The sequence below is a fragment of the Macadamia integrifolia genome, unplaced genomic scaffold, assembly GCF_013358625.1.
Source record: "Macadamia integrifolia cultivar HAES 741 unplaced genomic scaffold, SCU_Mint_v3 scaffold991, whole genome shotgun sequence".
Lineage (NCBI taxonomy): Eukaryota > Viridiplantae > Streptophyta > Magnoliopsida > Proteales > Proteaceae > Macadamia > Macadamia integrifolia.
Window position 1 is genome coordinate 199,871 of NW_024870612.1, and position 13,718 is coordinate 213,588.

The 13,718-nt window shown below is 38.5% G+C and overlaps 1 protein-coding gene across 1 annotated transcript; it reads left to right on the forward strand.

Moving 5' to 3' along the window:
• The first annotated feature begins 5,086 nt into the window (after positions 1 to 5,086).
• On the forward strand, positions 5,087 to 13,423 carry LOC122070748 (heat shock protein 90-5, chloroplastic-like). Its single transcript, XM_042634949.1, has 19 exons — positions 5,087 to 5,528; positions 6,015 to 6,088; positions 6,337 to 6,462; positions 6,544 to 6,637; positions 6,854 to 6,937; positions 7,070 to 7,213; positions 7,303 to 7,419; positions 7,714 to 7,761; positions 7,852 to 7,932; positions 8,612 to 8,716; positions 8,806 to 8,946; positions 9,167 to 9,259; positions 9,503 to 9,580; positions 9,676 to 9,930; positions 11,568 to 11,670; positions 11,788 to 11,962; positions 12,067 to 12,172; positions 12,943 to 13,032; positions 13,153 to 13,423. The coding sequence occupies exons 1-19, from the start codon at positions 5,259 to 5,261 to the stop codon at positions 13,342 to 13,344; spliced, it is 2,376 nt and encodes a 791-aa protein (XP_042490883.1). The 5' UTR covers positions 5,087 to 5,258; the 3' UTR covers positions 13,345 to 13,423.
• Positions 13,424 to 13,718: the final 295 nt, after the last annotated feature.

Genomic DNA, 13,718 nt, shown 5'->3' on the forward strand with positions numbered 1-13,718 from the left:
CGACGAAGTCCTGGTAGTCACGAGCCCTATAAATGTAAGTGTCGACATAAAAGGACACGGTATATTTCTTAAAGTCCTTCGAGGCCTTGTACCTATCGACCGTATGGGCTTTGCCACCAGACATTGCCTCTTGAGAGACCTAGAGCTCCTCCCCTCACTGGACCAGTTTCCGATCAACCTTTTCCTTCAAGGATCGTTCGCTTTGGGTGGAGGCCTTCTCCTTGTTGAGCTAAGCCCGAACAAAACCAAAGTAGGCCTCGTATATCTCGAACGAGTCTTGGAAAGCCTATTTCCCCCTTCCTAACTAGCCTTATCGGCCTCTGAGCTTTAAGAGTTGAGGCAACCTTGGCCCTTAAGACGGCCAAATTTTCTTGGGCCTCCTCAACCTCTACTTTTATCCTCACCAGCTGCTCGGTGAGGGTAGCAATCTCCCAGTCATTAGCCACGATGAAGCCTTGCAGAGAGCTCACCTACTCTGTCAGCTTATCCGCCCAGTTATAGGCCTCTGAATCATAAAATGTATCCTGCAAAAAAAAAAAAAGAGTCAATACACAAAAAGTGAACATGTCCAAAATATTAAGTTAGAAACTCACTCGGGCAAGAGTCGCTCTCCCCTTATAGACGATCTCCTCCATTGACATCTGCTTGAGGATTGGGAAATCTCGAGAAAAGCATCAGGTATGGTCTAGTAGTCATAAAGTTCTCATAAAATTGAGCAGCTATCGAGTGGGATAATTTGCAACTGATTCTGGTCATCCACGGCCACATAATCGTCGCAAGCTTCTGCAACCTCCACTTCTCTTGGGGAAGACGAATACCTTAGATTCATAGTTGGGAGACTCGAAGGGGGTCAATTGAGAAAGGCCACCAGGCAGTAGGGTCCTTTGTAACTGGCTAATTCATAGGTTTGATAAAATCAAAATCAACGGTTAAAGGGATTTCCAGTAAAATGACAGATGATCCAACGGCTTCTAGGCAAGCCATGTAGCTCAACCAATCGTTGATCGATATGTGGCCTCCGAGGCCTGATGACACAAGAGCCTAATGTCATCGAATCCACATCCAACATCCCTGAGCCCATTTGACTATTCACAGATCGTATGGTCCAAATCGAGCCCACGTATTGGAGGTTCTAATCTGACACTCTACAACCCTCCTATGATAAGTCTTAACGTGCACGCATATACACGACCCCCGAAGATTCCAAATGGAATTTCATCATTGGCCAAAACTAAAATGCTCATATATTTGCAACCACAAATCAGTTTTGGGTGATTCAATTTTAAAATTTCTCAAAAATATCAAGGCTACACCATTGTTGAAAGACCAGGTTTTATGACCCGATTCGTCATCTTCAAAACCTAGTGAGTCAAAGCGAGTCATGTCAAATTTTCCCCTCTCATTCCCATACTAGTCTTTCTTAAGTAATCCAAATAAATAATTAATAAATAAATTAAATGAGACAAAATATAATATAAAAGTATTTGTTTTTCAAAATTTTTTTATGAAGTCCATCATTCATTGTCTCTTGGATGAAAGTGATAAAATCCGACTTGGAGATGGCATGGTCATGAATCATGTTTTTTGATGAAATTTAGATGTATACATTCAATAGTCACCAGACTCAATACAGAAGCTCAGACATTGAATATTTAACATCATTAAAATATATTTTAGTTCAAAACTATTCAAAAATGGCAACTCAAAATTTTGACAAGAATCGGCCGTTTTGTTGTGACTCGGGCAAAACAAATGAGTCTTAAATGGCTCGGTATGATTTGGTCTGAGTCTTGTCATTTTTTAATATAGGACGAGTCTCTATGACTTTTGTTCAGGTTTCTAATATTTTGACCAACCTTGGCCTAGTTTTCCTAGTTAAAACCTAGTTTGCCAACAATAGGCTACACAACCAAGGGGAGAAAATAGAGAAGTGAAATGCTTCTACACTCAATTTTGCAAGAACTCCTTTTAAAGCTCACTTTAATGTATTGAATGGCCATAACTCTCCTTCACCAAGCTTGAGAAAGTAGTTGGGGCAGCATTACAGGTTCCATAATAGGGGGGTGAAGTATAATAATAGCAAAGAAGGGTTGTGTGTGCAAGGAAGAAGAAAATATAGAAAATGGTTCCTACACATGAAAATTCATGATTCTCTAACAAAAAGAGAAAGCTGAAGATTCTAGTATGTGTCTGGGAATCTCTGAGAGGTTCTCCACCCCTTGTCAATCAAAGGAAGTAATCTTTGTACACAAGTCCAATTATTTTTTCTCTAGGTTGTTAATGTTGAAGAACCTAAAGCTATGTATGTAAGGGGAAGGGACTTGTATCCATATTTTATCATAAACATTGTAAAAAGGGGGTTGAAACCCTAGCCGAAGAACTAACTTAGATTAAAGCAAGTGTCATAACACCTAGATGGTTGTAATTGTCACAGGCTAGTTGAGTATTGAGAAAAATACAAAACCCATAAAGGATATTGTTTCGTGGAATAGGTAGTGAGCCGAATCACGTATATCTTGTGTCATTTGGGTATACTTATTTATTATAGTGCATGGGTTATGAATACGTGTAGAATAGGTATGTTTGTCTAGTAGACCTAACCATTGAATGGTGTGAGGTGGACAAACATACAATTTCGTATGTTGAACTAAATACATGACAGCTACAATCAATCATTTTCCAGAAAGATTTTGTTAATACTATTCACTTCCTCTTAGTCTCAACCTGGGATTCGCAGAGGTTACCAACGACGATATTGGTTTTTTATGAGGAAAGATAAGAGAAACTCTCACACTAGTAAAGTCCACTGCATCTTTTTTTGGGAATCATACCCGATGGGTGTCGAGCGATGCCCGAATCTTTGGAGGTCAGATCGAACTCATCTCAAATTGTGAACTTAACTGATTAATGGGGAAGATAAAGGTTACTTTTTGAACCTTGATTGAAGTTCCTCCATGGGAACTTAATGCTTCCACACTGGAGCAAGGGTACTTTTGTACACATTATATACATTCATCGAGAAAAAATTGAATTGATAGTCCCTCACCTAGGGTTTCAAAAAACTCCAATATCTGTAGAAACTGAAATTCGACATTAAAAAATGTCCCCTCACTTGTTGTCATTGTTTTGCCCTAAAGTCAATTGAGTGCCCAAATATTGTAAGAATGGACACAATTACTAAATCAGGACTGACTTTAAAGAGACTTTTGATTGTATGGATATTGTATTGGGAGTAAGATAATGTAACTACTTCTTACTTCTTGAAACTTTACGGATAACCTAAAAACATTAAAAAAAAAAAATAGTGCAAATTTGACACAATTTGACCACCAATTCATCAAGCCCTAGTTCTATGGCCCCTAATTGCTTCGGACATAAATTTAACTATGTTCTAGGCCAAATGTGTGGTGGATCTTTGTAGCATTAGACTGAAAGCTTAAAATTTTTTTTTTTCAGTGTATGGATCGTAAAAATATGATAGTTGGATCTCCTATAATCAACTCTAAAATCGGACAAAAGACGATCATTCAAGGGCCCACTTTTGATGATCTAGGGGCTGCCATATGGCATCACCCTATTCCATCCCCTAGGTTGCATGGTCAAACGGCTCAAACCTCCAAGTGGATGATGATACTCCATTTGGAGTATTAGATAGTATCCACTATCTAATGATGTGGGAGTTGGCATTGTTTTGGCCCAGAATTTCGCTATAAAGGTGCGACAAACGGTGTTGCCTTCTTGACAGTGGGAGGAAGCAACAACTGTTTTGTGTAATTTCAGCATCATTGTCTAATGTACAGTTTTTTATGAAATATATGTTTAACTATCACCTCAAAACCAGCTCTCACAAATTAAATTATTATGCAATTGAAAGCATTATTGTCCTTAAGCATGGGCCGACTCTTTTTTGAAAAAGATATTGAGATTTGTCCACGTCTTGTTGTCATCATTGTCAAAATAGGGTGTCTACACCTAGTTTACAGAGCCACCTACTTATCATCCTAGGGAGACAACCACATGTTACATCTCTTTTCTCTCGTATTTATCCTATTATTTGGGTTTTTTCCCGTTCATTGCTAATATGCATAAGCAGGTTGAAGTTTCTCTGGGATCATGTTTGAAGAAATAGTATTGAGATACCAGAGTTCATGTACACTCATGTGCTGAACTTGAGTATCGTATGATGATGGATTATGGATTGGAGAGTGATAATCAACCCTATGGTGAGAAACTTTATACGATTGCTATTGTTCGTGGGCTTGAATTGAATGTGTTCTATGCGAGTGGTTTGATCAGTCCAGTCTCTATTGCAAGGTTGGTGAGTTTGGGATTACACAAAAAGTATTTGGAACCAAATGTTTCAAGGAAATTGGGTTCTCAAAATTCCTATTATGCACCAAACGGGAAATTGAAAGTATCACAAGATATCTATAGTTTCCCTATTGGAGATATCAAGTAGTTCACTTCTTGTCTTTTCATGAAGATTGCTTTGGAGGTTTTCTTTAGAGTGCCAGAGATACATCCACTACTTTTAATCCCCAAAAGCTATCACATTTCTCCCTGCAAGACCAACATAGGCCTAAGGACTTCGTATATGAACCATCTTAGCAATGTAGGGTCTCTCCCCAGTCCCCCTTGTTTTTTCATGTTTTTTATGCATAACCAAGCACTTAGAATATATAATTTTCATTTCTTTTCTTTGAATTTTTTCTTGGCTTTCAAATATGGATCTGACTCCTCTCCTTAGTGCCCTCAAGTCTTATCCATGATTATTTGAATGAGCACCATGTGGAGAGGTGATGATCCAATGGTTCTTAGTGCCTCATTCTCCGACCTCTATCAACACCTCATTTCCTATGCTTTTTTCAAATCATTGGATCATCATCTTATCACGTGATGTTCGCCCAAATAGCTATAGATCGATCTGAATGATGAACGCTAAGGCGAGGAGCCGAATCCTCCAAACACAACCTATATGGTTAATTTACTTCGATGGATAGAAATTAGAAATTATGTGGATATTGTGTCTGCTGACAAGGCTGCATCTACACCTTACAAATGATTCGGAAGGGTTCCTGAGAACACCATCCTTGCCCATTGGGGTTGATTCTAGAACCATCCTCACAAGTCACAACCCACCCCTCCCTCCACACTTAAAACCCCCTCGCAGGGTTTTTGCACATTCGATTGCTCGTCTCCTTGCTCTTGGTTCTAGGTGTCTCAGCTATCCACGGCAACTTTTCGGTCACTGGGTTTTAATGGCGCCCGTTCTAAGCAGGAGCTTGTTTTCAGCTTCTGTTGCCTCTCTCCCTTCGTCATCATCTTTATCGGTGAATAACCGCAATAAAGTTCTGAGATTGGGAACTGTTGTTCTACCCGGAAATGTTCTCAGAAATAGTCTTTCTAGCGCTGGATTGAAGTGGAAGGTCGAAAAGAGGGACAGTCGAGTGGTTGTCCGATGTGAGGCGGCTGTTGCAGAGAAAGAAGTCGATGAGACTTCTGGGGAGAAGTTCGAGTATCAGGCGGAGGTGGGTTTTCTTTCTTTATATTGTTCTCTACAGTTTTGTTCGGTCCGATGGGTTAATATTGTTTTCCCTGGTTTCTGATAGGTGGGTTGAATTTTCAGTAGTGGTGGGGTGTTGCGTCTGGCTAGGAATTAGTACATCTTAGACCACAATTTGATTGTGTAAGGAGAGAAATGGATATCTTTTCCTTCAAAGAAACGAAAATTAGGGGAGAAATGAAACAACGTTAGATTTTTTTTTCTTCGATTTCTGGGGTGTTATGTCAGTATAAGGTTGAGCTTCTATCGAATTAAGATTTCATTTGCCCTTTACTGCTGGATGTTATCGGAGTCTGGCTATCAATTTCTCCTTTTGCATATTTTCTGTACATTTGAGTTTGTTAAATGTTCTCTTATTAACTATCTTCCTCCATTATCTGTTTTGATTTCCTTTCTCAACGTTGTAGATGTAGATTGTCTCATGGGTTTTGATTTCTGTAAATGATTGCAGGTCAGTCGGCTTTTGGATTTAATAGTTCACAGTCTTTATAGCCATAAGGAAGTGTTTCTTCGAGAGCTTGTGAGGTGGGTACATTAGCATGTCTGACTTAACTGTTAGTTCTCACTTTGTTGAGCTATAATCTTCTTTTTCTACTTCTTTGACCTTTTGGGTATTTATTACTCTTGGTGATAAACCATACTAAGTTAGAAGTTAGACTCCACTTGGAAGTCGGAACAGATAGTTTCATTCCTCTTATTATATTTCATTCCTCTTATTATGTCGTCTTTCGCCTGGTTTAACTATTTTCTTTTATTGTTGTGGTCTTCCTCAGTAATGCAAGTGATGCTCTAGACAAGTTGAGATTTTTAAGTGTGACCGAACCCTCTCTTCTTGGAGATGCTGGTGAACTGGAGATACGCATCAAGCCTGATCCAGACAATGGGACCATTACCATAACGTATGGTGCTTTAACCTTTTCTAAGTTTGTTATCTTGATTGGTATAGTAGTTATTGATGATAAGCTTCGTTGCTTTTGCAGAGATACAGGTATTGGAATGACAAAGGAAGAGCTTGTTGATTGTCTTGGAACAATTGCTCAAAGTGGAACATCAAAATTCTTGAAGGCTCTGAAGGTGGGTTTTTTTTTTTTTTTTAATAATGGTTTTATATTATTACTCTTTTTTTGTGTGTGCGTCTTGGGGGGAGGGGTTGGGGAATGGGGTGATTTTTGTACACCTTTCTATGTCATATGCTTACGTAGCTTAGTTTATGTCTCTTCTTTGACTCATACTTTTATATTGGTGACCATCTCCTTTCTATTGAGTGTTATTTGTTGAACCTGTATGCAGGAGAATAAAGATCTTGGAGCAGATAATGGTTTGATTGGTCAATTTGGAGTTGGATTTTATTCAGCATTCCTTGTTGCTGAAAAGGTTTGTGAGATTACCATTCTCAAGTTATTTTATCTCTGTATTAACTCTGTAAGAAATTATTGATATTTTTGTGTTGTTCTCATTAATTCATGCACTGCTTTATTTCTGAGTTATGCTTGAAATTGGGAATAGGTAGTTGTGTCTACAAAAAGCCCAAGGTCGGATAAGCAGTACGTCTGGGAAGCTGTTGCTGACAGTAGTTCTTACTTGATAAGGGAGGAGACTAATCCTGAAAATCTACTACGGCGTGGAACACAGATTACCTTATTCATGAGGGTAATTCTTTTCTTCCTCCTCCCACCATCTAATATTAGTACTTGGATCCTCATACTGGATCATTTGGTTTCTGCTTTTTTCTCTTGCAGCCAGATGATAAATTCGAATTCTCGGAGCCAACTAAAATTCAGAGTTTGGTGAAGAATTACTCGCAGTTTGTTTCCTTCCCTATTTACACATGGCAAGAGAAATCAAGGACTGTGGAGGTGAGGGAGGGTTCCTTTCTGGGTTGTACTAGTACTTCTGCAGATATCAGAGCAAAGGAATTTGTTCAAAAGTGTTATGTCATTTCTTTCTGGACATTTTTTGTTGGTGACAAATAGTATGTCTGGGCTTAATATTGGTCGGGGCATGGTGCCTTTGCTACCTTCTATTTAGGATGATTGCTGTAAGAGTTGTGTTCTCTATTTTTCTGTCAAACTGTAGCTTATTGTTTCCGTAGCTTCAAAGTAAAAGTGGCTTTCTTTTGTTTGTTTTTAATTAAAATGAGACCTGGATAGGTGGAAGAGGAAGAAGAACCAAAAGAGGGAGAAGAAGAAAAACCAGAGGTAATGAGTGGGATTTGGATTGTTGGGTCATCTTGCTTTGCCTTTTCTGTTTTAATAGCATAGTCAAGCTTTACATGTTTGGTTGTGCAGGAAGAGAAGAAGAAGAAGAAGAAGACTATAACAGAGAAGTATTGGGATTGGGAATTGGCCAATGAAACAAAACCAATATGGGTGAGCCAATTCCTTTCCTTTCCTTTTTTTTTTTCCTGTGGAGGGGGAGGGGGTGGGTTTTTTTTTTGTGGTGGGGGCGGGGTGGGGGGGGGGGTGGTCATATCTGTTGCTTATGGCTCCCATTCGTCTTTATGGAAAAATAGTTTCCAGAAAGTCGGGTATTGGTTATGATACTTGTCTTGTATTTCTTTGTAACTAGCTTTCCCTTATTGTAAGTAATAAGAAACATGCTTGGGGAGTCCAAAATTGTGGAAAATATTCCAGCCTTTATGATGGAGGTGGTGCCCTCCATTGGTGGTGATCGTATTGTTTACTAATTACAGCCATTCCACTGGAAAAGGACATCCAAATTATTTAATGGGATACTTTTTTCATCATTTTGTATTGAATTTCAATCAAAAAATTATTGTTCTACTTTTATCCTGCATGATTTCTTTTCATTTTCATACAATTTTGGTAACATTTTTCATTGGAACAAATGAAGTTTAACTCTTGCATTATAAATTCTCTCTGTTCAAAAGTCTGGGCTTCTCTGCCCTCTTCTAGTTGTTGTTCTTATCTTTTTTTAGTCATTAAAATTTTGTAGATGCAGAATCCGAAAGAAGTTTCAAAGGATGAGTAGGCTTCTCTCTGACCTATTCTGGTTGTACTGATCTTTTTACTTGTTAAAATTTTGTAGATGCGGAATCCGAAAGAAGTTTCGAAGGATGAGTACCATGAGTTCTACAAGAAGACATTTAATGAATTCCTGGACCCACTTGCATCTACCCACTTCACCACTGAGGTACATTTTGAGTCTTTTGACCATCCATTGGCTATTGCACTGGTCAAGATTTTAGGTTGGGAGTCTCATTTAGTGTTAAAATTTGGCAGGGTGAGGTGGAATTTAGAAGTGTTCTCTATATTCCTGGCATGGCACCTCTTAACAACGAGGACGTTGTAAACCCTAAGACAAAGAATATACGTCTCTACGTCAAGCGTGTATTTATTTCAGATGACTTTGATGGTGAACTGGTGAGTTTTATGGAGTATTGGCATGATTGGGAGTACTTATTATTTATTATTATAATTTTTTTTTTTGGGTGGGGTGGGGGGGAAGTTGCCATTACTCCTTGATTGATGGGCCATGTAGAGACATTCTTTCTGATCAAATATACTGCTTACTAATTCTTGTATCCTTGGGAGAGGATTCTTCATATGACAACCTGGTCTAAATTATGATTCCAATTTGCAGTTTCCACGTTACTTGAGCTTTGTAAAGGGTGTGGTAGATTCAAATGACCTTCCTCTTAATGTTTCAAGAGAAATTCTTCAAGAAAGCCGAATTGTAAGTTAAAGATCATTTGCAATTTCGAATCAAGTGGTTTTTGGTAGTTGTCTTTTTCCTTTTAGCCCAAAAGTAAGTGAGAAACAATGAATGCTCCTGTTTGCTTATAGAAGCTTTTCAATTCTCTGTTTTATTCAATATTCTTATTATGGTTAGTAAACAATTCAGTTTTTGTTCTCTCATCGATAAAATGATGACTTTTCATTTTTCTTTTTCGGGTTCTGTTCTTTCATGCACTGACAGGTTAGAATTATGAGAAAGAGGCTTGTTAGAAAAACATTTGATATGATCCAGGAGATATCTGATGGTGAAAATAAAGAGGTATGGGACAATTTTATCAAAGGTACTTGGTGCATTTTTGGATCTCTATCTCTCAGATTAGCATCTACATGGTGTAAATGATTTATATTTTGCAGGATTACAAAAAATTCTGGGAGAACTTTGGGAAATTTCTGAAGTTAGGTTGCATTGAGGATTCAGGAAATCACAAGCGCATAACACCTCTGCTACGGTTCTACTCTTCCAAAAGTGAAGAAGAATTGATTAGCTTAGATGATTATGTTGAGAACATGCAGGAAAACCAGAAGGCTATCTACTACTTGGCTACAGACAGCTTGAAAAGTGCAAAATCTGCCCCATTCTTGGAGAAGTTGCTCCAAAAAGATATCGAGGTATTCACTTCATTTTATTCTCTATTGATACCATGCAAACTGAAGAAGGATGAAAAATGATATTGTATCCTCTTAACAAGGTTAAATTGTGATTTTTAATAATATTATTGTAGTGTGAATTTAAATGCCCGAGCATTGAAAGTGCAGTTGATGTAGATAAGTCAGTTAATGGGCTTATTTTATTGCAAATAAGCCTTGGGTTGGGTTATGTATGTGTTGGGCCTTTGTTCCCATGGGTTTTCTTTGTAATGGGTCACTTTAATGAGCCTAAATATGGGTAGAAAGTAGAAAAATGGGATTTTATTCATTAGCTTAGTTAGAGTGGGCTGGTACTAGTTTAGTTTATTAATATGTCTTTTACTTTATCATATTTGTTTTGGGATAGGATACGTAAAATAAGTAGGGTTTCCATTTCAGTTTTAGAGTCTAAGTAGGAGTCTTATTATTTTCTTTTAAATGCTTGCATAAACTCAATGTTTATGATAGATTTGAAGAATGATGAATTGAGTTAGTGTTTGGGAGCCTTAGGCTTATGAGTGATCTTTCTCCTCCCCCTTCTTTATGCGATTTTTCTCCCTCCCTGGGTGGATCTATGCAATATCTTTGCTCCTGCAAAATCCTTCTCATTCTCTCTCCTAAGTCTGAAATTAAGAAAGCGCATAACTCTCAAACCAGCCATCAGAAGTTCTTCATATTTGGGGGGTTTTTGTACCCTCCTTGGGCCTACAATTGACCAAATTTGCTGCTCAATTGGAGCTCTACAGACCTGGCCACACCTCTCTCTCTCTCTAGCTCTATAGCAGGTCTTTCCCTCTCCTATCGGGTTGGGTTTTGGGCTGGTTTTGCTCCTATATTGGTATTGTATCCTTGGGGATTTATTTGAAGGTCTTATTTCTTTGTTTCCTGGTCCTATTTGTTTTGTTTGGGGTTATAAATTGTGGGGGTTAGTTTCTTGTATTCTACTCTTACATTAGCAGTTTTCCCCCTTCTCCCCCGCAAACCCCCAAAAAAAAAAAATATATATATATATAGTGAAAGATTGGGTTCACCACCTCCCAAGAAAGGGGGCAGGTGAATTATTGTGTTTTGGAAGCCTAAATCATAGAAAGCAGGTTTTGTTTGTATCTGAAGGCCCCGAACATTGAAAGTGCAGTCCTCCCCCTTCTCGCCCCTTACCCTGGCCAGCCAAAAAGACAGAAGAGGAATGGGATCAAAGAGCAATGTGTTTCTGTTTTTAAGCTGAAGTTGGTTGGAGAGGGAAGCGGTAAGGTCTTGGAGAGGGAAGCAGTAAGGTCCAGGCAAAGTAGATGGTTGGTGATAAAATGCTTCAAAGAGACGGGTCTCTCTGATCTTTAGTGAAAATAGGAACCATGTTGCTGCAGAGATTTTCATATTCTCCCGTATGACTCGAGTACTGTCTGTGCTGTCTTGGTTCTATTTGAATAGTGGTTAACTTAGGTCGAAAATGAACTTTATATGAAATAAAGTATTTTAATCATGCCTTTTGGTTATTTAGAAATGAAATATGTATGAAGAAACCTAAATCTCGTGATGTTTTTTAATGTCTTCCATTGGCCTTTACAGGTGCCTGCCTTCTTTCTGCTTGTTGCTGATGTTGATATTCTTCTCTGTTGCAGGTCCTATATCTAATAGAACCTATTGATGAGGTTTCCATCCAGAACCTACAAACATACAAAGAAAAGAAATTTGTTGACATTAGTAAGGAAGACCTAGAGTTAGGTATGTTGATTACTTAATAAGCCTTCAAATTTGATTGATTGAATATTTTTTTTACGCAACTTTTCTTTCTGTTCTCCTGGGATGCTCCTTTACTCATTACATGAATCGGTACATTAGGTGATGAGGATGAGGTAAAGGAAAGGGAAAACAAGCAAGAGTACAATGTTCTTTGTGACTGGATAAAGCAACAGCTTGGTGACAAAGTGGCTAAAGTGCAAGTCTCAAAGCGTCTCAGTTCATCTCCCTGTGTGCTTGTTTCTGGCAAGTTTGGATGGTCTGCTAATATGGAAAGGTTAGTTATGTCTTTTGGTGTCTGGACTTCTACTCCAGTTGCCCATTTGGACTCTCTCTCTTTGAATGAGGGTTTTTCTGAATTTTCCCCCTCCCTTTTTCAAGGCTTATGAAAGCACAGACCCTTGGAGACACCTCAAGCTTGGAGTTCATGAGAGGAAGAAGAATATTGGAGGTCAATCCAGATCATCCAATCATTAAAGACTTAAATGTAAGATCAAGCTCTTTAGCTTATTTGGGTTGACCTTTAATACGTTATTGGTGTTTTGAAGTCTCTTCTTCCTACATAGGGACTTAAATTTTGTAATTTGTTAATTTACGTCTGAGGTTATTCTTTACTGTTTGGAGCAAGTATGTCTTGAGGGCTGTAGTTTTACTGCCTTAGTGTTACTTAGAAAATTACCAATCAAAGGTAGATACTGTAGTTAGGGGGCTACTATTTTTTTTTTTTTGGGGGGGTTTGGGGGGTGTTGTGGTTGGGGAGTGGGGATGACAACTACAATAGGAAAGGGAAACAAATTTCAGGGAATAAGTTTTTCTATGGTTTGACTTGATATTGTCTCTGTAATTGTATCATGTCTGTGAACGCTTGAACACGAGGGCTGTAGCTTTACTGCTTTAGTGTTACTCACAAAATTACCTATCAAAGGTAGATATTGTAGTTAGGAGCTGCTGATTTTTTTTAATTTGTTTTGGGGGGGTGAGGAGTGGGGATGACAACTACAGTAGGAAAGTGAAACAAATCTTAGGGCATAAGTTTTTTTATGGTTCCACTTGATATATGTCTCTGTATTTGTATGATGTTTGTGGATACTTGAACAACCGAGTCTCCTATAGAGCGGACGTGTTTTCCCAAAGAATCATGAAAAGCAGTAGTACTATTACATTTCAGAAAATATACTGGGAACCTATAAACTGTGGTATTGCTTATGAGCGGTACATTCTTCGGATGTGGTCATAATCAAATTGCTGATGCTGCAGGCTGCATGCAAGAATGCCTCAGAAAGTGCTGAAGCCAAAAGAGCTATTGATCTCTTATATGAGACAGCCTTGATATCCAGTGGATTCACTGTAAGGCAATTAAACTAGTCTTTCATTTGTCAACAGGATTCAATTCTGTTTCAGTATCTGCTTATTTTGTTGCCCTCTAATTCTCACATTGCATCTTGATTTGTCGCCTTCCCTGTACAGCCTGACAGTCCAGCTGACCTGGGTAACAAGATATATGAGATGATGGCAATTGCCCTCGGTGGACGGTGGGGCAGATCTGATTCTGAGGAAGCACGAACAGAGGAATCCGATGAAGGTTCTGTTGAGACCTCAGAAGCTGAAGTGGTTGAGCCATCAGAAGTGAGGGCAGAGAGTGATCCTTGGCAGGATTGATAATTTTTTGTTTTACTTTTTGAAAATAGGACCTTTTTCTGGTATTGTTTATGATACTTGATGCAGGAGGTTTTTTCGCGAAGGCCTTATGAGGTGAGGCATGAGAGGACAAGTCGATATATATCAATTGCCATAATATAAAAAGGTACTCCACGAAATAAAAGGGCCAGAGTTCAGAACGCACATACTTGAAGCATTTGGCTACAAATGAAGGGGTTAGTATAAAGAATCTAAAGATAAAACAAGAGTGAAATGTTCAGTTACGAGATTAGTATACAGGAATGTAATTAAATGAAGGGAAAATGTGGGCAAGCTGCCATGTATGTGTCAGCCTCTCTCCTACCCCTTAGGAAAAGGCTATGTATGTCCAACCT

Coding starts and splice junctions, on each gene's coding strand:
- LOC122070748 (XM_042634949.1), top strand. CDS start 5,259: ATGGCGCCCGTTCTAAGCAGGAGCTTGTTTTCAGCTTCTGTTGCCTCT. Junction 6,463..6,543: donor AATGGGACCATTACCATAAC/GTATGGTGCTTT, acceptor TTGCTTTTGCAG/AGATACAGGTATTGGAATGA. Junction 6,938..7,069: donor CATTCCTTGTTGCTGAAAAG/GTTTGTGAGATT, acceptor AATTGGGAATAG/GTAGTTGTGTCTACAAAAAG.